The sequence below is a fragment of the Sander vitreus genome, chromosome 2 (assembly GCF_031162955.1).
Source record: "Sander vitreus isolate 19-12246 chromosome 2, sanVit1, whole genome shotgun sequence".
In the NCBI taxonomy this organism is placed as follows: Eukaryota; Metazoa; Chordata; class Actinopteri; order Perciformes; family Percidae; genus Sander; species Sander vitreus.
The window spans coordinates 33,632,738-33,658,453 of record NC_135856.1 but is presented as its reverse complement, the minus strand read 5'-3'; the positions used below and the strand labels follow the sequence as shown (position 1 = coordinate 33,658,453).

Genomic DNA, 25,716 nt, shown 5'->3' with positions numbered 1-25,716 from the left:
TATCCTTATATCATTAGCATGGATTGAGTTTTGCTTGAAACATTCTTTGTGCTCACGGCCTCACCCATAGTCTCTCTCTGACAATAAATACATTATGGCATACCATGTATGGTGTATGGTGTGACATGGCATGGCATGGCATGGCATGTATGTCTGTGTGTAGCTGAATAAATGAAACATCAAACTGCACTCTCTTGATGATTTACGATAATGTGCAGACTCACTGCCTATAAAAGTGTGATGGGTTTCTGAGAGGAATCTTACAAGTCACTACTTACTGAAAGATGATCTTAAGCCATTTATCAGAAAGTGGAAAGCCCTGCAGTTCAGCGTTATCGGTTGTGCGGTAACTTGAGTTGGACCCTTGATGAAGTCATGTTCGTGATTGAAGACAGCCATGATAAGGTGTGAAGTTTTGAGCACCACTTTTTGTTGTTCTGGGACAAAGGATAGCTTCACATTTATGTCAGTCATAAAGCAATACTGGTATGCCCCAAACTTCTTTTTCTGCAGTGATGAAAAAATGTACAGTGACATCGCTGTTGTGTGGGTGTGATTAGGGGCAACAGTCCTCACTTCTGGTGTGCCCAAACCAAATGATGCTGAATCAGAAGTGCAACAGACCTGAAATGTAGTCTTCAATGTGTGGAAAACCCTTTCTTCACTTTTGATTATTTTGCATTGCCTTTCATTTGACCAGCATCCACCTGCACTATACTTTTGTACAATATTGTATGAAATGAGGCCTTGTACATTATGTACTATTATTTCACATCAAAACTGAAGTTACTGATTGTGGACAAATCGTTATTATGACAAATTGTGACCTGCGCTGTAAAAAACAAAACAAAAAAACAATAGTTTTTAAAAATAGGCTACATAAGAATTCATATAAATGCATTTAAATTCTCTGTTGTAAGTTTGTATTTTTAAGTCGGCCTATCTATCTATCTATCTATCTATCTATCTATCTATCTATCTATCTATCTATCTATCTATCTATCTATCTATCTATCTTTATTTATTTATTTATTTACCCATCTACCTTAAGGTAGATCGCTCAGGATGGTTACCAGATCTGTCCTCCCCAGTCCGCGTCCTGCCTTCATCCTCTGACGGGCCAGCCCTCCTCCTTCCCGCCCTCAGCCCGGCTCCGCTCCAGCAGCATCCATCTCTGCACCGGGACACACACAAACGCACACGGAAAGAGGCTGCGGGGAGAGAGAACAGGCGACAGAACAGTAATAAGGGGGGAACAAATCACACAAGCTGCTGCTGCCCCACATTGTGAAGGCGGTGCGTGTTAAACAACACCACCAACAACCGTCTGTCCTTCATTATTTAAAGTGGACCCCACAGCGGTGATACTCCGGAGGTCTCACTCGGCTGTTTGAGTGATGCGCCCTGCAGGACTGTGTGAACTGTAACATGGTTTGATCTTCGCTGTGGATACATCCGATCGCTGTTGTTGATGATAAAGGGGGAACATGAAGTTTGCGGTTGCGGTGTTGTGGTTCTCCCTGGTTCTCGGGAAGGCTACTATGCAAGGTAAGAATCGGGAATCTGTCTTTAAATATTTGAAGCTGCGCTACTAGCATCTTATTTACCCAAACAAAGGGTGTTGACTTAGGACGCACAAGCATTTTAACCCTGGTGAGGATTTGGGGTTGTGTTGCGAGATCAAAACACAGCATCCCAGCACGTTACAGTCTTATTCATCAACAGAGTAGGCTAATTGGCCAGTGTGCTGCGTCCTGCCCAATGCTTCTTAGGTGGTGAAAGAGTTTGAAAAAAATTAAAATAAATTCGGACATATTGTTGGCTATAATTCAGATGTGACTGCACTTTTAATCGTGTGGGAATCAGCAGAGAGCAGAAAATGTTGGGGTCAGGTGAGAGGAGCACATTCATGATTTATTGAAGGATGGGAGCGCAGCGCCCCCCTGGGGATGTATGGCTGAGCATGGCTGTAAATCACGCTGCAGGAGAACAATATGGCACAATTAAAACATTGAAATGAATGGGGAATTTATTCCCTTAAATATTATAGATGTAACTCAGGTATGGCTATGTTATGAAAAGTAGAGAATGAAATATTGTGTCAATGGGTGTTGAGCTGCAGAAAAGCAGACACTTCCAACTGCTGTGTGCTCTCTTTTTCCTACTGTGTGTGCGTGTGTGTATGTGTGTGTTTGTGTGTGTGTGTGTGTGTGTGTGTGTGTGTGTGTGTGTGTATGTGTGTGTGTTGCTATCAGCTTACTGTAAACATTTACTCTAATCTTGAGATGGAGGGGCTCCTGGCAGCACATGCTGTACATCTCTCTTGCTGTATATTCATGCTGCATGTTTTTGTGTGTGTGTGTGTGTGTGTGTGTGTGTGTGTGTGTGTGTGTGTGTGTGTGTGTGTGTGTGTGTGCGTGTGTGTGTGTGTCTGGGTGTGTGCTACTGAGAGAGAGAGCTGGAGGAAGAAGTGATGAGAAATTGATGAAAATAATTAATCCATCTTCAGCGACCCATTAGCTGTCAGTGTCCGTCCACAGTTCAGTTCAGTGGAATCACATTTTAAAGTGACACTGAGCTTCCTGCAAAGGAATTATGTCAGCAGGTTGGCATGCAGTGTCATGCTTGGATTTAAAGTGCCCATATTATGAAAAAAAACTTTTTCTGGGATTTGTTCTTTTGTGTCTCTGGTGCTTCCACACGCATACAAACTTTGATAAAAAACCATCCATGCTGTTTGAGTGAGATACGGTTTCTGAATGCATGCTACCTCGTTCTCAATAGCAAAGCACTGCTACAACACACACAAGTTCACCATAATCTACAAAAGAACTACTTCCATGTGCGCCCTCATTTAGAAGTCTCTAGCAGCTAATCCTGCCTTGTAACTGACCGAAGTTGTCGAAACAGCCTTTCTTTTACTGTCTATGGAGCTAGCTAGCTGACATGATCTACATCTGAGCTACTGCGCATGTGCGAGTGCAATCAAAGATAGTACAGAAGAAGTAAAGAGGTCTCACTCTGTAGCTAAAACTGACCAGCTGAAAAGAGGATCTGCAGCAGTGAGAGAGTGCTGTGCAGTACAACAAAAATATGGTGTTTTTTGAAAATTAAACCATGTAAACCTATTCTGGTACAACCTTAAAATACAATTATGAACCTGAAAATAAACATAATATGGGTGCTTTAAAGGTTCAGTTCACCAGAATTACAAAAAACCCTCATTTCTCTCTGGCACCATGCAGATATATTGGCTTTTGTTTAGATATTTGCCTTGGAAAAAAACAACACCACAACATGTCTTTCCAGAAAAAAAAATGTCACAGTTACTTTGTATAATCCAGATATACTGTACAATGCTGACTATTTCTTTGGTGGTAAGTAGTTCCAATGAAAACGGCAGGTGTAGGCTGTGTACAGTAATATTGTACACATGCAGTCACCTCGGGTCATGTCATGCTCAGTGTCTTTGACATCCAATGACTATGTGTGAACCAACACATGTGTGCTCACATTCAGTACAGTACAGTACATGCCTCAAAGGCCTTTTGACTGATGAGGTAAACCGTTGTGAAAAGTCTTGGTTACCCTCGAGATATACCTGTTTTGTTGCATTGTGGGTAAAAAAAGAGCAGGGCTGCACCTTAGATTGTAAAGCTTGGATCCCTCTTTCTTTCTTTATGATTCTGTCTTGATTCTTGTCTTCAAAAATGTCCCATTTTCCAAAAGTCTATGCATCTATTAGAAATCAGTGATGACTCCATTGAGAAACAGTGTAAGGCTGCGTTCACACACACACTCAGGCAGTCTAGACAGTCTGGAAAAAATTAGTAGTAGTAGTAAAAGTAGGTCTTCCCATTTATTTTGAATAGGGGTAGTGTGTTAAGGCTGTGGCCATAGGTGCCGCAGGGGGGAGCCGAAAAAACCCACAGCGTCCTGCGGCAAAAATTTGAGAAAGATTTGAACATTTGGAGAAACGCAACCTGACATTACCCTGCGGTGGCCAATCATTTAACCGGCAATAAGACATGTCTTGTTGTGTCATGTTGCATTTTTATCGCTCAATCACTTATTTCCTCTACTTTTTTTTACTCTTGACCTGCTGTAGTAATTGAATTCCCCCCTGTGTAGGATCAATAAAGTTGATATTATCTAATCATAAAAGGCAAAAACACAAAGTTTAACTGCCTGTCATTTGCACTAGTGTGTGAACAATAAAGTTATATATGGTTTTCCTTCTAATCCTCTTAACCCTCTCAGTGGTACATCCCGCTGTGGTTCCATGATGGAATGGAGAAGGGGATCGTACAAAAGTGTCCACCATTGGGTGTTTTAGATTGAGGAGAAGGCAGGATGTTTGCCTGAACGCTGGGTCACCCCTGTGTCTGTAACAATCATCAGCAAACTGTAAACTCTCTCTCTCTCTTACACTCACTCACACACACACACACACACACACACACACACACACACACACACACACACACACACACACACACACACACACACACACACACACACAGTGTATGCATATGCTGAACTATGTAATCCCCATCCCCCCAGCAATCAGACTGAACGTTCTAATTAATACTATCCCCTTCACCTAGGCTAAATCAACCAAACATGCACGCATGCACACGCACGCATGCACACACACACACACACACACACACACACACACACACACACACACACACACACACACACACACACACACACACACACACACACACACACACACACACACACACACACACACACACACACACAAAGAGTGTATGCATATGCTGAACTATGTAATCCCCATCCCCCCAGCAATCAGACTCTACGTTCTAATCAATACTATCCTCTTCACCTAGGCTAAATGAACAAAACATGCACGCACGCTCACACTCACACTCACACACACAGTTTCTATCTGAGGGCGAGAGCGGGCTCTTGTAGATGAATCGATTCCTGTTGGGTTTGACTAGTTTGGCTCCTGTGTTTTTGTTGATGAGGATCATGAGAAAGAGTAGCTTCCTGTAAAGATGGTAGATAGGATTCAGCTGACTGAGTGTACTGATGGCACTTTTCAAGCCTTTACAAACGGAGTGCTTTACAGGGGATCTGATGCAATGGGAGGTAATCTGTCTGAGTCTGAACACGGGGGGGGCTAGAAGAGGGGCACGGGGTGGAAATATGATTTGCCCCCCCTGAGCTTTTAACAAAAACAAATTAAAGTATATATTTGTGACCAATTGGAACAGATGGACTTGGTGTGGCCACAGACAGATAGGGTCAGAGTCAAGTATTACGAGATGGACTAAAACATTACTGCTTCTGGTATTTTAATGGGATTTGTTTACAATAAGCCTAATCCTTAAAATAGTGAAAATAAATTAATTTAAAGACAGCACACAACAGAAAACAACAGAAAAAAACAAGAAATATACCTAACTAACTCATTGAAACAAATCCAACACTTAACCAAACAGGTGCCATGGTAGTTTTGTTGAATCCAAAAATACATGGCAGTGTTACAGTAATATCATCAACTATGATATTAACTATGATGAAACCTTTTCATTAGTAATGGCCTTTTTCTGTGATGAAAAACAGATGAAAACTAATTAAAAAGCAACCTTTCAATGACAAAAAGTGTCATTTTTAGTAAAAAAAAATTGAAATTAAATTTGTATGTGAAATACAGACAAATGGACAAATGAACTACTGTTCTAATGCAGTCTTCTTCAACAACCTGCATGCATCTGCAGAATCAAACACCGGCACTCCTGATTAGTAAAAAAGTGTACTTTGCCCCCAACAAAATATAATTTGTTCAGAATTTGATTAAGCTTATTGTTAATGTCTCAGTCAGTAATGTTATGTGGTGTTACCGTTTCTTGGAATAAACAGGTTTATGGACTAAATTAATCTACAATTCACTGAGAACTGGACAAGAAGCAGCAACAAAATAGCTGAGAAAAACTCCAAAAACTGCAGTGACGCTAGCCGGTGAGCAGGAACAAGAGAGAGAGAGAGAGAGAGAGAGAGAGAGAGAGAGAGAGAGAGAGAGAGGGGGAGGGGTTCTGTTCATACAGCCAGAGATGGCGATGATAATGGGATATACTGATTCTGTTGTATTACTGCAGAGAACAGTGCCTTTCACTAACCTTGCAAAAATTAAGTTGGCGATAGCTGTAGCCTCAAAATGCTCAAAATGCTTTTCTGTCAAAGACAGAAAAATTAAAAATGCATGACAAAAATGAGACTAAAACTAACACAAATCAGTAGACTAAAATTTGACTAAACTAATATAATTATTAATTTAAAACCAGGTACCAAAATGAGCACTGTTTCATAGTATTGCTAGAAAAAATAGGGGCATCAGGTTAAAATACAACCTTTTGTGCTTTTCTTAGAATGTCCTTCATGACTGTTGACCCTGTTGACCCCTGAAAAAATAACTGCAACCTTAAACCAACCTTGAAATAGCCCCTTTCAAGTGACAACTTAACACATACACACAGAAAGATAATGGTACAGCTATTGCATACTTTCTTTTACCATTCTTAATATCTTTGTTCAGCGGAAATTCAGTTTAAATCAACCCCAAAACGAAATCTTATCTCTCCAGTGTGAATTATAGTAGCAGAATATAAAGTGTCGCATGTCGGCTGAGAGGGATTCGCTTGCGTGGTTCAGAACCTTTGAAAATGTGTTTCTCCTTGCTATCTGTTTTGCTGTCTGTTCTCATTCCCCTTGCCCCAGTTCACTTTCCCTTCTGTACCGACCTCTACCCTGCCCTCTTGTTCTGTCTCTCTCAGACACTGAAGGGAATTGCTCTGGGTCACTCTGTATCACTCCTTCCCTTATCAGCTCTCTCCATTCCTCTGCTCCATTCCCCTTGTTTGAGAGGCTGTTGATTCAAACTTCTCTATAATGTCTATCAGCCTCTGTCTCTGTTGCAACACTACCATTGGCAATGCCAAATATCTTCCTCTTATGTAGTCGAATGCTCAGAGCTCAGAGTTGATAGAGTTACTGAGGGAGGCTCTGTTGTGCAGCTCAAATACCACATAATGCTCTGAGCGTCCAGCAAATGCCGCTGTCATCTGCGTCTTTCAGAGTGAGTTACAATGAGTAACAGGGAAGAGGTTCAGTGTCTTGCTCAAGGACAATTTGACAGGACATATACAGTATAGCTCTTGAAGAACAAGCTGGCTGTCAGTTAAATCAAGTATGCAAACTTTAAGCCACTGATGAGTCTTGGAACAATCTGGCTGTGCATTTTTAACTAAGTCGAACTAAACTGAGTTACAGTGTGTTTTGTGCAATTGTCTTCCTCATATCTCCCAGCTGTCTGCACTCGAACGGGTGGCTGATGCAGTGAAAGCACTGTTCCTTCATCGCATCGCCTCCTGCTCAGCGTGAGCGTCACTCTATAACTGACTATTATGTCTTGTGCCTGGCTGCACAAAGTGCTCTGAGCTCAACTTGTCTCCCCTGGCAGTTGTTCTGTCTGAGGTGATCATGTCAGCGTGATCATTTTGTCAGCCTTGGGAGCTTAGATGCATTCGCTCGGCCATGACCAGCTGTCCAGGGTTGACTGACTGTGTGTGTGTGTGTGTATGTGTGTGTGTGTGTGTGTGTGTGTGTGTGTGTGACTCTAAGGCCCTGACTTAATTTTTCCCTCCACTTGCTTTTGAGACTTTGGGGAGGTGGTTCACTTTGTTCATGCATGACTGTGTCTTTGCATGTTCTTAAACATGTAAGAGTTGGAAAAGAGTGACAATGACATCTGAAGTCACAAGCAGCAGCGATATTGGTCCAGCACTACTTATAATCATATCCATAGCTATTTTCTCACAAACACTATAACACTGTTTTTCTCCCAAGCTTGCTTCTTGTCAATTTTGTCCTCATCACTACTTTCTTCTCTGGCTCCTTCCAGCTCAGGAAGACTTTGTGTCGCTGGCCGAAATGGAGGACTCCTTGTTGAGGAACCTTTTCAGGGGTTACCAGAAGTGGGTGCGACCTGTCCTGCACTCCAACGACACTATCACTGTATGCTTTGGACTCAAGATCTCACAACTGGTTGATGTGGTGAGGAAACAATACCTGGATACGCAAACACACGGGAGGCATATAGCGTAGAGAAGTGTCAAGTTATTTTAAGTTTTAAAATGGGCCTTCTGTGCTGTGTCTAGCAGCATATGCAAAGCAATGCTCATACATGCTCGATCCTACTGTATTGTTAACCTGCATGAATACTACCTTGTGATATTCATCCTGGTTCTTTGTTCTTTGTTTTCAACTCTATGGTGATCAGATGATGGAGGCCAGTTTGTGCTGTTGTGGTTCCTGTAATTGTGTTAGATGGGAAAGGGAATAGGTTTACTGTATATAAAATGGATATCATAGTGGATGTGAATGAAAGTAATTAGGCCGTTTTTGTCATAATTCTCAGAAAAATAAATAAGTTGTTGTTATTTATGTACAATATTTAACAGATTTTGATTAAAGCATCTGCATTTGATTCGTATGCGGCTTGTGAGATTACTTTACATTTTAGTTATATTGAAAGAGGCAGAAGGGAAGAAGGAACATCAATGAAATCAGGCTGACCTTTGAAAAGCCAATAGATAAAGCCCACTAATAAAATCAAAATGTGAGGACATGGCCTCTGTGTCCTACATAGCAGCTCTGGCTCTGTCCATGCCATACATTATGTATTATATCAATTTTAGATAGATGGGGGTATTTTAAACTGTCTTTGCAGTGATCACATCCTGAGCGCCCTTGAGTAAAGTGGAACCAGACATAGAGGCTCTTATGCTTCTAATGCTGTTAAGTTAAGGAAGCTTTCTGCAGACATTAAAATTGCTTTTTTATCATGGTTAATAAAAGTGGTAACTGTCTTTTGATGTCGGAGGGTTATTTTTTGGAACAAGAGAGGAAAGAAAGAAAATGAGTAAGGAGAGAAGGAAGTGAAACTCACCATCACTGATCAAATAAGAATATAGCCTACAAAGAGGACAGATGATTATTTTGAAAGAAGAAAGAGGCAAGGGAGGAAATAGAAAGAAGTCTAAACATTTTGTAGAGATTGTTCAGAGATGGCTCATCATCTGTTTAGGAAGGGACAGGAGGTTACTATTTAATGTTAAGAAGAAATTATAAAATATTACCAGGGCAAACAAAAGCCAATACAAAGACAAATGGCAATTGGCTATTAAAGGAGGTATAGTATAGAAGCAACACCGAGGACAAAATTGTGAGGACAAACGAGGAGGAGGGCAAGGAGCTGTGGGATTTAAAGGGGCACAGATAGGAAGATAGAGTATAAAGAAGAGAGAAGAAGAAAGGTTACAAGAGAGGTCCAAAGTGGTCTTTCATAGCAGCAGAGGAAGTAATCAGGCCATCAGGCTGAGAGGAACCAGATCGCATTTATTATTTACACACACACACACACACACACACACACACACACACACACACACACACACACACACACACACACACACACACACACACACACAAAGCTGCTCCCACAACTCCACAGAGGGACACATTTTGACTACATCAGCCTTTGATGTTCGTTTTTCTGCCATGCAGAAATAACATTTCCAACATTGCCATCTTGTAATATTTTAGCTAAATTACAGTGATAAAAAACCCACCTCAGATCAATGTTTGTTTTCAGAGAAGATGGGCATGCAATCAGGTGTGCCTCAGTGCTGATCAATCTATCCCATAGATTTTCTCTCTTCTCTAGTTTAACTCTTTATGTTCCTGCGAAGCATTTCCTGCAAAGAAACTCGACAATTTACACAGAAAAACCTTTCTGACTACCAGAAATTCATTACAGTCTTTGTCCTCCTCCTCTTACTCCTCTCCATCACCCTCTTTCCATGCCTCTCTCTTTTGTCCTCGTACTGTATATGTCGATACTTCGTATTGAGCAAATGAGGAAGCGGAACATATATTAGTATTGCCAGTGATATTGGAGAGTAACTTGTGCTTCGCTCGCTCATTACTGTAGAAGTACCCTGAAGCAAGGCACTTAACCCCCGAGCTGTTCCAATGTGCTTTCTTAGTGGCAAGCAAGAGAAGCAATTAACACATTCTGGGGAAAAAAATCTTCCTTTTTAACTAGGTTTAAGTACTTTCTTTCATACCACTCAAATTTTTGTCTCCAGTTTCTGGTTTGCTCATCAACACCTCATTAGCCTTTTTTACTGTTCACAGTAATCACCACTAAGATTTATAAATGGTGAACTAATTTCTTTCCTGTCTTCCTGCAGGATGAAAAGAACCAACTGATGACTACAAATGTCTGGCTCTGGCAGGTAAAAATGAACGCTAACATTTGAAAATGCTGGATGATTAAATTGTGGGGTGCTATTTTAACATCTAGGGATTCTTAAATTGTGCAACAGTTTGGGTTATCCATGGCAGGAATGTTTTAGGCGATAACCAGTTTATTAGCTGCAATGTAAAACATGTACACACGTCACATATAATGGTGTATGATTTTAATGAAGGACTATTAAAGCTCTCACAAATGTAATGGAAATATGTTTTGTATTCACATATTTTAAAAAATGCAATAAGAAGAGACATTTTCCATTTGCTTTGTGCAGTTAGCAGTCTGATTCTGTCCATGGTGCTGAAATGGAAAAGATGCACATACAAGACGGGTTAAGCTAGTCTATATTCACGACGTTCCACTTCGGGGATTGCTCCGGGGCTGCCGGAAATTCCGCAGGATCACGCTCTTTTCGCCCGGATATCCGTTACCTTCTGCTTTCTTTATGTTGGAATTTATGATTGGCAATAACCCAGAGCACGCTTTTCTCCCATCCCGGAATGCTGTGTGGACTAGCCGGAGGAAGTCCACACGGAGGGAAGGCCTGGCAAAGCGACACTAAGCTTAGTCTAGTGTCTTATTATGTTACTTAACATACATTATTATTTATTTATTTAAAGGAGTGGATTGACGTGAAGCTGAAGTGGAACCCAGATGACTATGGAGGTATTACCTCCATCAGAGTGCCTTCAGAGACTATATGGCTACCTGACATCGTCCTGTATGAAAAGTGAGTTAGGCAGCACTCTGCACACGTCAGTAGCACAATCTGAGGCACATACATCCATTTTACTTTCCTTAATGATCATCTTACCTTGCCTGGTCTTAATGACTTATTATTCCCCTTTCTTTCTCATCTTCTCCCAGTGCGGACGGTCGCTTCGAGGGTTCCCTGATGACCAAAGCCATTGTGCGCTGGGATGGTACCATAACATGGACTCCCCCCGCCAGCTACAAGTCGTCCTGCACTATGGATGTCACCTTCTTCCCCTTTGACCGACAGAACTGCTCTATGAAGTTTGGCTCCTGGACTTACGATGGACACATGGTGGACCTGGTCCTGGTGGATCACTACGTGGACCGTAAAGACTTCTTCGATAACGGCGAGTGGGAGATCCTTAATGCCACAGGAGTAAGGGGAAGCAGGATAGATGGGGTGTACTGGTACCCATTTGTCACCTACTCCTTCATCCTCAAGAGATTGCCCTTGTTCTACACCCTCTTCCTCATCATCCCATGCCTCGGCCTCTCCTTTCTGACTGTACTGGTGTTTTATTTGCCATCAGACGAAGGAGAGAAACTGTCACTTTCCACATCAGTGCTGGTGTCGCTCACTGTGTTCCTCTTGGTCATAGAAGAAATCATCCCTTCATCCTCGAAGGTGGGTTTCCTAAAATGGTAGAAGGCAATTTCCATTTAAAAATGTTCTACTGAAATATATCCTACTTTTTCCTGTGTTCAGTTATCTTAATTGGAATCTTAATTGCAGCATGCCCAGATCACAACTACTGCCCTCTCAATTAACTGCAGCTTAAACTGCATGTCAACTCAATTAAGAAGCTATCGACTTCAGATACATCTCAGTTCAATACAGAAGACTACAGAGCTCAAAAAGACAATGACTGCATCCAAAATCACTTCCTTTTCACTATGCTATATACTACACTATTCCATATTCTTTATTGAGGATTATTTTATATCAAATCACCCCACAATGCAAAGTAAAAAGTACCACACATACACTAATAAAGCTTCAACTACCATCACTTTGGTGATCCTCTGACGTTTCATATAGCACCACCACAGTTTTACCTCATTCAGTGAAATAGCTTGACATCTACTAGATTTACTGGGGCAAACTTTTGTACAGGCATTCATGGTTCCCAGATGATGAATCCTAATCACTTGGTGATCTCCTAAATTCTTTCTCCGGTAGTGTCACCATAAAGTTGACAAACATTTTTGTTTGGTGAGTGAAACATTTTGACAACCATTTGATGGATTGCAGTATAATTTCAGCAATGCCTTAACCTTTCATCTAGCGCCATCGTCAGGTCAAAATTCTTTCCAAATGCCTGCAAAATTACTCTGGTGATACTACGGCTGGCGGGCAGTGCTTGGTTTTGGCTCAATTGTTTTCAAAAAGGCTCCGTTGGATCACAAACGTTCTAATTTTTATGCTTAGCAGTACACTAAATGTTTAATAAAATTTGAGGCAAAACATAGACAATGCAGTAACAGAATCTTGATTTACATTTAATCAGCGCTACCTAGTTTGACCATTTGATCTTAGTTCATGAGCACTCCTCAGCTTTGATTGGTTGTTTTATGCGAAAAAGCCACTAGGGGGAGGCAATGGATCAAGATTTTATCCACAGATAATCTGTATCATGTACTACTGTCAGGATACAGTAACAGTTTCAGTAAAAAAAAATAAAAACTTAAAAAAAGTTACCAACTGCAGCATTAATATTTTTAATGGGGCACTCAAAAACATTTCTTTTCAAACTTTAGAAAGCTCTCTCCAGAGCCACAGGATACATTTAACAGGCTGAGTGGTACTCCTCATGAAGAGCAAGCTAAACGTCATGTGATGAAAATGGTGGAGTGCCCTTTTAAGAAGCAGACAATGTGACGTTTTTACATTTTGTGATGTAGTAAATAAACTAATTTCTTGTCATAAATTCCTTATGTTCCCATCCTTATTTCTTAAGGAAAAAACTACATAGACTACATTAATACTAATATACTAAAATAAATACTAAATACTACATTTCTCTATCTCCAGGTGATCCCACTGATCGGAGAATACCTTCTCTTCATCATGATCTTTGTCACTTTCTCCATCATCGTCACTGTGTTTGTCATCAACGTCCACCACCGTTCCTCTGCTTCTTACCACCCCATGGCCCCCTGGGTAAAGAGCCTCTTCCTTCAGAGACTGCCCAGACTGCTGTGTATGAGAGGGCACACTGACAGGTAATATAGGATTAACTTTAGTTTAAGGAATGGTTTGACATTTGGGAAAAATGCTTGTTCGCTTTTTTTCCAAGAGTTAGAGGAGAAGATTAGCGTAGTTTAGCATAACAAAAATTTGCAATGGGGAAACAGCTAGTCTTTTAACTAGCTAAGCAGTTGTCAGGCAATTAGCTGAGACCATTGGAAGTTACTGGTCCTGGCCAAGAAATAGTCCCACACATAACCCTCGTGAAACGAACAATTGTCTTTTTTACACTTTGGTTTTTTGTATGGATTAAACAAAATAGATGTAACTTGTTAATCAGACGTGCTGGTAGGCAGATTTTGTTACCTTTGGACAGAGCCAAGCTAGCAGTTTCCCTCTGTTTTCAGTCTTTAAGCCAGGCTAAGCTAACTCTCGTGGTGGTAGCTTCATATTAAGTGTACAGACATAAGAGTGGTATCAATCTTCCCATCTAACTCCCAGCAAGAAAAGAAAAAATAAGTTTATTTCCCAAAATATCAACTATTCAATTGTCTGCCAGTACATTAGATGGTAAATATGTAAAAATGAATGAAACAGTTAGTCTCCATTATCCTCAGATACCACTTTCCAGATATGGAGATGCGCAGCCCGGAGCTGAAGGCCCGTAAAGGTATGGGGAGGAGGGGGGCTCCTGGCCAGCAGAGAGGCCCCCTTGCAGGGAAAGAGGATGAGAACCAAGCCTGGCTGGCCATGCTGGAGAAAGCAACCAGTTCTGTTCGCTACATCAGCCGTCACATCAAAAAGGAGCACTTCATACGGGAGGTGTGTGGGCAGACATGGGATAAAAGTGTTTGCTTGCATATTTATATTATATATTTATATATTTTACTGTTACAGCTTATTGTATGTTAAATTGGTCTCATTTGCTCTATAATTGCTATCAAAAGGACACAAACTAGTTCTTGTGTCCTGAATGAGGGATGTTTTCATTGTGAAAAGTGCTTGAGGCTGACACAGATTCACACCTGTGGACCTTTCTTTTTTGTCTCTCTCTCTCTCTCTCTCTCTCTCTCTCTCTCTCTCTCTCTCTCTCTCTCCCTCTCTCTCTGTCTCATTCAGGTTGTTCAAGACTGGAAGTTCGTGGCTCAGGTGTTGGACAGGATTTTCCTGTGGGCTTTTCTTACAGTGGCAATACTTGGAACAGTCCTGATCTTCACCCCTGCTCTGCAGATGTACTTCAGCACACCTTGATCCACACACACAAACTCACAAATACTCTCCAATAGCACATTCTTGTTTTCCAATTTGTCCGGTCTGACTGTTACTTATTGATAAAGCTCAATAAAACATTCACACTGTATACTTCTTTTGTAGAAACAAGCTTGAGCTACAAACTTTTGCACTACAGTATGGTTTGCAACCTGTAATGACTACTGCAAACTGCAGTGTTCTAGATGCAACTTGTCATTTGTTGTAAGGTGCATGCCCAGGAGTCCAAGGGAATGAAAGCAATAAGCAGGTTATTGTAGCGTGTATTATTTGAGTATTCATGTTTGTATAAATGTAACATTGTAATTATACATGCAACAACATGCACACTATCACTCCATGCATAATGAGTTGTTTTGTGTCACATGCACCATGTTGTCCAGCCAGCTGTAAGTACTGTAATGATGATGATGATTAAAAGAAATTAAATTAATGTACTAAATACATTTTCCAGCCCTGTTTTTCAGGCTATCTTAGTCTGGATCAACGGAATTACATTTCCAGATATGCCTGACATCCTGTGCATAGCTCACACGCCCAATGTCCCTCACCTTCTGTGTGTTGCTTAAACTCAGTTCGCTTCAGGAAACAACAACAAACTTAAGCTACACACTAAAATGGCAAGTTTTGAAGACAATTTGGTTAGTGCAATAAGGCAGGCCTGCTTGGTTCTTTTTGGGAATGATTGTAAAGATTTACAAAGAATATGTTTACGGCATATGTTGGGACGTTTTGGGACAGATTGGTGGGGATTGCTTATGCTGGTAAGAGCAAATTACATTTAACTATGTATCTAGCTAATTGAAATAGCTCATGTTACTGTATTGTTAAAGGTCCAATATGTAATATATTTACTGTAATAAATCCAAAAATGACCCCAATGCGTCATCAGATATTAAGGAAACTAAGTTGAAATACTATAGTCACTGTGTCCACGTTCGGACACTTTTTGGCTAACGTTCGATCAAAATATCTGTTCAAATACGAATATAAATGATCTATTAATGTTTTTAGTTAATTTTATGGTGTAGAAAGTCTAACTTCTTACCTTTCAAACAGTATATCATTTTAACTATTTACTTTCACTTTTACTTTACAAGAGCCGGCTAAAGTACGCTATCACCGGTGAATTAGCCGTGCGCTACCCTTGGCCATAACAGGACACACCACTATCTCCTTGATGTAAACACTGAGCGCTGCTGGTTTTCGGGGGTATAAAAGGTGCTGTAGGTAGGATTGTGAAGATCCAGGATTTAGCCAAATAATTTGAACATCGACAACTTCTCAGTCCCTCCCCCCCTTTCTGCTAAAGCCCAAACGGCCTCTTAAGCCCCCCCTAAGACGCTCCATTGTTCCGACCTCTCAATAACCCGAAAAATTCCCTTTGGTCCTACAGCCCACTAGTCCAACGTCCCTTTGTTTCGAAAAAATAAACCCTCTGCCCCGACATTCCATTGTTCCGACCATATCGGCTTTTCTGGATCACCTCCCATAATCTAAAATCTGAACCAACAAATAACAAGTGAAAGTCCTTTTCTCTAGCTGACAGCAAAATTACGAATCCCAATAATCCCGGTCGATTGGTTGGGGCAGTGGTGGAGTGGGACCAAAAAATCTACCAGCAGCGGCCGCAGGCAGGTGGAGAGGACAGATGACTCTCTCCAGTATTTTGAATTTGTACTGCAGTAACTATTTTAAACACTAGCTGTCAGTATTACATATTGCACCTTTAACTTTATTTATTGTATTATGTTCCACCAAAACAAGTTTCCCTTCCCGAAACCATTTAGCAGAGCCACCATCTTTGCATCGGAGCTTAGCGCCACCCAAGACGATTGTGATGTGTTTATTTAACGGTGTGTTTAAAGAAATGCAAACAAACCAGACCTTACTCCACAGCGTTCTGGAGATACGTAGGTCTGGCAATGTGAGACTAAGGCTACCTTTATGCTTACAACCAAGCAAAGTGGGCAACTACCCTGGGGAGGACTGTAGGTTCAAGGCATGGCAATGTGTTTGTGTTAACTTGATTAACTGCAAATTTGTTTGCAACACAAAATCATCAACAAATGAAGTGTTTGGGACCTTAAGATGACATCTGCATTATTACATAAACCCTTTTTGTACAGAGTTACAGGGTGCATATTTCTTAATGAATTTGCCTCCAACTACTTGCTAATCAATGAGTAATATGCATGCAAAGACAGTGGAAGAAACAGAGGTTAATATTTTTATATTAACCTCTAATATTAATATTTTATATTTTTGCACCAGGGTTAATCTGGCCCTGTTTCTCTATGCAAGCACCAAGAATTAGAGTATGGACTAGAGAAGACCAGGTGGAGGCAACCAATTAGATTGTGTTTTTGGGTGCAATGACACAGTATCACCACTTAACGGCAGTAAACGTCTTTTTTTGCCACAAAGACAGCTGGTTTTGCTTCACAACCTGCTTGACAGAAATAATAATGCGATAAATAGTATTTCAAATATGATCAAACAAATGAGAAGTAAACACATTACCTATCAGGATGCCATGGTGGTACAGATCAATATCTGGACAATTTGACAATTTGTGGCCGTGTTGTTACACTAATGATATGTATCTTCGGATGGGAAAAGGTTGCAGTCATTAATATCATGAATATAATAGAGCAGTGCAGACATGCAGGAAGAAATAAAAACACATACTATTTCTATAAGGCCTATAAGGTCACATTTTCTGTTATGATTTATGTTAATTTGAGCACATATTTTGTAGTGGTGAGGTATTGTATGTCATATTGCATTATACTGTCACCCCCTTCTGATCAGCTCTACTCAAGCTTCCTTGTCTTGTGTCTGCTTTATTACTGTAAAGGGTCGCTATCATCAGTAGTAATTACAAGAGGAGACAGCGGCTCATAATTTCCCCCGCACTTTTTTCCCGGCTGACTGAGTTTGTCTACCCGAACGACTGGCAACCTTTTGGTTATTAGCTGCTGTAACTTTCTTGTCTAGCCTTAAGGCTTTTGTCACCCAACAAATGTTGTTACAAGTGGCAGTCCCTGGTGATAACAAAGTGCTGTGTGCTTTGGCCTAGTTTGGGAGACATGACTTGGTTCTCTGACTTATTAAAAATGGCTGGCATGGTTAAGTGAAAGCCTCTCCCCACTTAAGCAGTCTGACCTCAGCCCACTGTTGTATTATTCACAGCTACAGATCTGACTCTGGCAGACAGGTGTGTGTGTGTGTGTGTGTGTGTGTGTGTGTGTGTGTGTGTGTGTGTGTGTGTGTGTGTGTGTGTGTGTGTGTGTGTGCGCGCGTGTGTGTGTGTGACAGACAGACAGACTGACAGACTGTGACAGAGAGTAGGGTGTGAAGCCCTCAGGATTCCATACAAATAAACAAGCTTTCAGGTCTTTGGATAGGGAAAAAACTGTGACTGTGTGTGAGACACCAAAAATGTTTTTGAAGGCGACCAGCAAAAACATATTTCATGTACTTGCATTTTCTAGTGATGCTGGGAAATTCATAATTTAAAAGTACTGAATTATATGCAAAATAAGTTATTAGTACTAAAAGAGCAAAACGTGAAACCTTTAAACATGTTCTACATTTAACTTAGTTTAGCATGTCAAGATTTACTAATAAGCAGTAAATAAAAAGTACAGCTAAGGGTGAGGGGAATTTCATTAGTATTGCAGGTATTTGGTCAAAATACCAAAGTAGTTGAACATTAAAATCTTGAATTTATAATGGCACTATATGAAAAGTTAAGAGATTGTGACAGGAACATGAATGTCTGTACCAAATTTCATGGAAATCCATTTAAAAAACCACAAACGTCAATCTCATGGTGTCGCCAGTGGAATATCAACGGATTGCCAATTTATGTAGGATTCATCATCTGGGAACCATGTACAAAATGTTGTGTTAATCAATCTAGTAGATGCTAAGATATTTCATGGAATAAATAAAACTCTGACTTGCTTGTGACGCTGGATGAAAAGGAGGATCACCGGAGTCAGTAGGATTCATTATCTGGGGACCATACATCTCTGTACAAACTTTCCTGGCAATTCATCCAACTGACTGAACAACACTGACAGGCAGACCAACAATACTATGCTGAGAGCCATGCAGCTAGCATGGCATATAATAAAAATGCAACACATCCTAATACATAAACAACAGACTAGGTTGTTTGCCAATGACTCACCAAACGACATATGACCGTTATATTTATTGTTATTGTTATTGGTTAAAGACTTTTTGAATCTTATTTATTTCTTTAACCTCACCCAATGGGTGTGTGGCTCGACCCACGAAAAGGGGCACACATTAGACCTTGTGCTGTCCCATGGCTTGTGTGTTTATATCAATGAAATTTGTGACACTTGTACATCAGATAATTTCCCTGTTTTATTTACGAGTACAGTCCGATGCTCTGTGGTCAAGTCTTCGCCTGCATGCCGCTGTCATGTAATTAACTGTGAAACTCTGGCGCGGTTCTCTGCTGTTTTTAAAGGTTCTGTGCTTTATAATCTAGACAATGTTGATGCCCCCAGTGCTGATGAGATTATTACTCTTTTTAATTCAACTTCCACAAGCATTTTAGACTCTGTGGCTCCCCTGAGGACGAAACACACAAAACCACTTTTGGAGCCTTGGCTAAATGACTATACCCGTGCTCTCAGACGAACATGTAGGCAAGCTGAGAGAAGGTGGAAAAAGGACAAACTCAAAGTGTGATATGAAATTCTACAGCACAATATGTCTGTTTATCAGAGAGCTGTAAAATCTGAAAAAACTGAGTAGATTTCTAACCTGGTTTCTCATAACTGCCACAGGCCACAGGTTTTTTCAAAATGTTTAACACTCTTATACACCCCTGTGACTCTGCCCCTATTGTTCCCACATCTGACCTCTGTGATTCCTTTCTTAAATTCTTTGTTGAAAAAATGTCTGTCCTTCGATCTTCTGTGACCACATCCTTTGACCAAGACCCTCTGTTCCTTCAATGTGCCTTGCGGTTCTGGACAAGTTTGAGGCCATTTCAATCACCTCCCTATCTGAGGTGGTCCACCATCTGCAGTCCACAAATTGTCCCTCAGACAGCATTCCCGCACGTCTACTTAAGGAAGTCTTTGACACTGTTGGACCATGTGTTCGATCACTGATAAATACCTGTCTTGTCTCTGGTAATGTTCCAGCTGTTTTTAAACATGCTGTTGTGCAGCCCTTGTTAAAAAAGGAAAATCTCAACTCCTCTGTTCTGTCTAATTTCAGGCCCATCTCGAAACTGCCGTTCCTCTCTAAAGTCCTAGAGAAAGTAGTTTTGACCCAGCTGCAAACATTTTTAGTTACTCATAATGTTTATGAAAAGTTTCAGTCTGGTTTAAACTCCGTCATAGCACTGAAACCGCTCTTTTAAGAGTCTTTAATGACCTAGTCTTAACTGTTGATTCAGGAGTCTCTGCCATCCTGGTACTCTTAGACCTCACCGCTGCATTCGACACTGTTGACCACTCTTTCAAGATTACTCTTCCGAGACGGCCCATTAACCTGCGGTGTCCCTCAAGGCTCTGTCTTAGGCCCTATGCTATTCTCATTATACATGCTGCCCTTGGTGTCCATATTTGAAAAAACATGAGGTCTCTTTCCACTGTTTTGCAGATGATGTGCAAATAATATGCCTTTAAATCTAAAAACTAAGGGATCATTGCAGCCACTGCTTGATTGTCTAAATGACATTAAAAGATGGATGAGCCTAAACTTCCTCAACCTCAACAGAGACAAAACCGAGGTTATAGTGTTTGGACATCACGATCTGGTTTATGTCGGCACCCTAGTCCCACTAGCTCCTAATATTTGCTCCACTGTAAAGAGTCTTGGTGTCTATTTCGACAACGCCTTCAAATTTGAGAAGCAGATTTCCTCCGTTGTCAGGTCTAGCTTTATTCAGCTGAGGAATATAGCCAAGGTAAAGGCCTATCTATGTCCTAATGACTTAGAGAGGCTGGTCAATGCCTTCATAACTTCACGACTTGACTATTGTAATTCTTTGTATATAGGTTTAGACCAGTCATCTATTCAATGCCTGCAGCTAGTCCAAAATGCTGCTGCCCGCCTCCTGACAGGAAAAAAGAAGAGGGACCATATTTTGACATTGACGTTCGTGACATGGATACATTAGTTAACTTCTAATATAGAAAGTAATGCACACCAAGGGCTGTTGTGAGGTGTTGATCACTGGAAGTAGTAAGAAAACAGTGTTGCACCATCTGGCTCGATATGCATGTCTGTATTTATTGACGTTTCGGCATTCAGGGCTTATAATTCAACCTAAAATCAACCTACGTTAGTTAACTTAAAATTAGTCTACGTTGACTTTTCATTTTACACGGGACATAAACAGTGGGCTCCTGGCTGAAAGTCCTGTGCTTTTTTTACCCATCCACCACCCCAACCTTCTCCCTACCTGGACTATGTTGCTCTTTATACTCTTTGTAATATGTAAGCCATAATTACTACACTAGAGGTCGCCAAATAACAACAAACTATGGGTCGTAATGAGCTGCTTGTACAATCTACCTATACAGCCAGACAAGCAAGACCCACATCAAGATGTTGGGTCTGGGAATTCACCATTGGCAGGGCTCAATCCGAGGGGCGGGATAAACGGTTGTCTTTCAAATACCCACTGCACGCAATAGGATAGCGCTATAACCAACCAGAGCAACGCTAGTTGATAGATTAAACTTTTGCCGTATCCAGTCGGCAAAACTCCAAACACATCTTCCTTTTTTAAGAATTACTTCAATGCTGTTCTTTGTTCCTCCAAGTCTTCCAGAGTCGTAGCCAAAGCCAATTTAAGGGCCGCTGTTTGCCAGCAGCAGCAGCCATCTTCTTTGTTTTCAAGTAGCAGGGAATTCATGCGGAACGTCGCAATCATAGACATAATAGAGAGTAAACACTGCATTGGCTGCTGGACGCAAGAAATGTGGCCGCCATCTTGGACTGGTCATACTCCTAGTTGCATAGCAGCAGAAGGAACAAGATGCCAGAGCACTGTGCAGCATATTTCTGCTGAAATGGGGCTCGGGGGATTACTTTTCACAAGTAAGATTTAACATTACCGTACTATTGGTTGTAATTTGTGAATAGAATATTACCAGAGAGTTGAGAAGGAGCAATAGGGTGACGAGATTTCCCGGAACTAAAACTGGGACACTTTGCGCGTGATCGTAGTGCTCGTGCACGCACACGCAGAAGAGGATTGAAGGTCCTCCTTTGGCGCAGTCCTGATGCCCAGCATCACCCATGGAAGCTTGTCGACCCAGTTGCTGTCTTTAAGGCTGGCACGCAGGGCAGCCTTCATCGACCTGTGAAAACGTTCACAGAGCCCGTTAGCCTGCGGGTGATATGCGGTCGTGCGGAGTTTCACCCCGAGGCTCTGTACGACAGCGTTCCACAGCTCAGACGTGAACTGCGCGCCCCAGTCAGAGGACATGTCCGGAGGAGTGTCGAAGCCGGCAACCCAGGTGCCGATAAATGCCCGTGTGATCTCGACAGACGCCACTGACGACAGGCACAGCCTCAAGCCAGCGGGTGCTCCTGTCAACCATGGTTAACAGGTATGTGAAACCATGAGAGGAGGGCAGGGGACCGACCAGATCCACGTTTATATGGTCAAAACGCCACTCTGGACCCGGGAACAACTCTAACGGGGCTTTAGTGTGGCGGTGTACTTTGGCCCATTGGCACTCAACACAGGTGTTAGCCCAGTCCCTAACGTCCTTCTTGAGGCCGTGCCAAACAAACTTTGCACAGTCTCTGTGACGCTTTCGAACCTGGGTGGGGGAGACCATGGATGGCATCAAAAACTTGCCGTCTCCATCCCGTGGGAACGAGTGGCCGAGGACTGCCTGTGCAGACGTCACACAGGAGAGTGGTGCCGACATCGCCAAAAACCACGTCCTCAATTTGCAGCCCTGTAGTTGAGGTCCTCAGGAGTTGCACGTCCGGATCTGTGGCCTGATCCGTTGCCATGCGGTTGTAATCCAAACCAAGATGGACTGCCCCTGCCACAGCCTGTGACAGGCAGTCCGCCACGTGGTTGTTCTTACCGGCAACGTGCTGCAAGTCCGTAGTGAACTCTGAAATGTAGGACAGATGACGTTGCTGGCGGGTGGACCACGGCTCAGCCACTATGGGCATGGCAAAAGTCAGCGGCTTGTCGTCCACAAAAGCAGTGAAATGTCGACCTTCCAGCATGGAACGAAAGTGTCTGATGGCGAGGTAGAGACTCAGCAACTCCAAGTCGAAAGTGCTATACTTCCGCTCTCTGGGGCGCAACTGACGGCTAACAAAAGCCAACGGCTGCCAGGCCCCGTCTACCCACTGCTCGTAGACAGCATCGACAGCGTAGTCCGAGGTGATGGTGATGGAGGCCGTAGGAGAAGGATGCGCCAGCATGGTGGCGTTTGCCAGGGCTGCCTTAGGCAAAAGCCTTGTCCCTGCTCTCAGTCCAGTCCACAGCGTGCTTGGGTTTACCTATCAAAGCCTCGTGCAAGGGCTGCATGAGCTGAGCAGCTCGAGGGATGAAGTGGTGGTAAAAATTCACCATGCCGAGGAACTCCTGCAGGGATTTGACAGTGAGCGGGCATGGGAACTGTGTGACCGCCTCCACCTTTGATGGGAGAGGGACTGCGCTGTCCTTAGTGATCCTGTGTCCCAGGAAGTCAGTGGTGGAGAGACCGAACTGGCACTTGGCGGGGTTGACAATTAGCCCATGTTGGCTAAGCTGCACAAACAGGGTGCGGAGGTGCGGCAGGTGCTGAGATTTGGACGTGCTTGCTACCAGGATGTTATCCAAGTACACAAAAAGAAAAGGCATGTCCAGCAAAACAGAGTCCATGAGGTGTTGAAAAGATTGAGCTGCGTTTTTAAGGCCGAACGGGAATGTCCAATGTTTTGGGGTGTACCGGCACCTGATGATATCCCCGGACGAGGTCCACTTTGGAAAAAATCACCTTATCCGCCAGGTGTGCTGAAAAATCCTGTATGTTTGGGACTGGGTAGCAATCAGGTGTCGTTGCCTCATTAAGTCGCCGGTAGTCGCCACACGGGCGCCAGCCGGCGCCAGGTTTGGGGACGATGTGGAGGGGTGATGCCCACGGGCTGTTGGATTGGCGGACTATACCCAGGCATTCCATAATTCCAAACTCAGCCTTTGCAACAGCAAGCTTGGTCGGGTCAAGGCGGCGAGCACGGGCGTAGACGGGCGGACCAGTAGTGGCGAGATGGTGCTCCACACCATGCTTCACGGCAGATGCAGAGAAAGTGGGCTGAGTGAGGGCTGGGAACCCGGCAAGCAGACGGTAGAAGTCATCTGAGGCTGAGAGCATGCTAGACAGTCTTAGTGAGTCAGTCCCGCTGAGCGTGCACATATAAGAACAAAACGTGACGGCGTCTGACCATTGGCAGCTTCCATAGGGGGGCCGTGGCTGGCGGTTACCATGTCCAAATGGGATGCAGGCAGGACGCTCCTCTGTGCTCCCGTGTCGCACAGAAAACATTGTCCGGAGATGCTGTCGCGGATGAAAAGCGGCCTGCCCATGCTCATGGCCACGATGCTCATGGCCACTACTGAGCGCCGGCCCTGGCGTTTCCTGACCCTCCGAAACTACATGGTAAATGGCATTTGTTAGCTTTGGGTCCAAACTTTGCATGGTAAAAACACAAGCCTGAAGACCAAGGGCCAGAAAGCTGTTGTAGGCCAGAAGACTGCTGCTGATGAGAAGTGGTTGCAGCGATGAGTGTGGCGTCATCCAGTGTCACAGGAGCGATGTGCACGGGAAAAAGCGCGGCCACACAATATCCCTGACTTGCCAGGAAAAATGTATCAGCCTCTTCAGCCAATCTCCGACAGTCAGTGATTGTGGTGTTGGCTAGTGCAGCCCTCACTTGGGAAGGCAGCTGACGCAGGAAAAGCTGAATGAACAGAAAATTGGGTCTGTGCTCACCCAAGAGATCCAGCATACGGTCCATGAGCACGGACGGTTTGCTGTCACCCAGTCCTTGAAGGGAGAAAAGCCTGCTGGCTCTCTCAGCGTCCGACAGTTCCAAAATTTTCAACAGGTGGGCTTTGAGTGCTGTATACTTCTCAGTTTCCGGAGGATTTTTAAGAAGGCTCACCACTCTGGATGCTGTTGAATTTCCGAGAGCCAACACAACGTAGTAGTACTTTGTTGTATCCACTGTGATCTCACGCAACGCGAACTGCGCTTCAGTCTGGGCGAACCATGCCGACGCTGATGATTCCCAGAATTCGGGGAGTTTGAGGGTAACAGCATTCACGGTCATGATCGTGTCGTGTCTCTGGATCCGTCCAGCAGACTAATGTCGGGATCACCAGTGTAGAAAATGCTGTAAATTAGAAGAGACAATTTCTCACTTTGAGCACACAAATGCGTGTGTCGTTTATTTTGACAAGAAAACAACTAACTGGAAAAAGGCGCTGACCAGCAACAAACCCCATAGGGTCCAACATCATCACACATGCAGAACATTTAAAGGGCCCGCGATCCCTGAACAGTCATAATTACATGTATATGTATTACGTTGTTCACTGCATAAAGAACCATACTAAGAACAAAGGGCTGCATTTATAATCAACAGTGTGTAGAACCACACTTAACAAATAAGGTGAATTATGTATGTCACATTCACTACACTTCTTCATTTTAGTTGGAAAAGGGCATTCCTGGCACACACACACACACACACACACACACACACACACACACGGTGCTGGCAGTGGCTTTGACAGGTGATGACTATAAGAAAGAATGTGGGCCATAAACTAGTGGTGTCATTGTGATGTTTGTGAAGTAAAACTTTACTCAAACCATGTTCATCCCTCTTTCTACTAGGATCATGGCTATGCCTTGCTTGCTTCTCCTACCACTCTTAAGTCCAGACTCAGTGAAGCCTTGGCAAGAGTGAAAAGTCTGGAGCGAGAGAAGAAGAATGCCATGGCCAGAGAAAAGAGGGCAAAGACCACAGTGAAGAGTCTTTTGGGGGATTTGACGGAAAAGAACCTCACTAATGAAGAGCTCAAAGATTATTATTATTTTATCTGTTCTGTAAAGTGTCTTTGAGC

At 42.7% G+C, this 25,716-nt stretch overlaps 1 protein-coding gene across 1 annotated transcript; it reads left to right on the top strand.

The window, feature by feature from the left end:
• The first annotated feature begins 397 nt into the window (after positions 1-397).
• chrnb3a (cholinergic receptor nicotinic beta 3 subunit a) lies at positions 398-14,549 on the top strand. Its single transcript, XM_078270145.1, has 9 exons — positions 398-405; positions 1,481-1,548; positions 7,937-8,088; positions 10,290-10,334; positions 10,975-11,084; positions 11,222-11,735; positions 13,143-13,333; positions 13,916-14,120; positions 14,418-14,549. Exons 1-9 carry the CDS (start codon positions 398-400, stop codon positions 14,547-14,549), a joined length of 1,425 nt encoding a protein of 474 aa, XP_078126271.1.
• Positions 14,550-25,716: the final 11,167 nt, after the last annotated feature.

What these genes read in the sequence shown, in the direction of transcription:
- chrnb3a (XM_078270145.1), top strand. An exon ending in GACATCGTCCTGTATGAAAA is followed by an intron (nt 11,085 to 11,221) that starts GTGAGTTAGGCA and finishes ATCTTCTCCCAG; the next exon opens with TGCGGACGGTCGCTTCGAGG. An exon ending in AGGAGCACTTCATACGGGAG is followed by an intron (nt 14,121 to 14,417) that starts GTGTGTGGGCAG and finishes TGTCTCATTCAG; the next exon opens with GTTGTTCAAGACTGGAAGTT.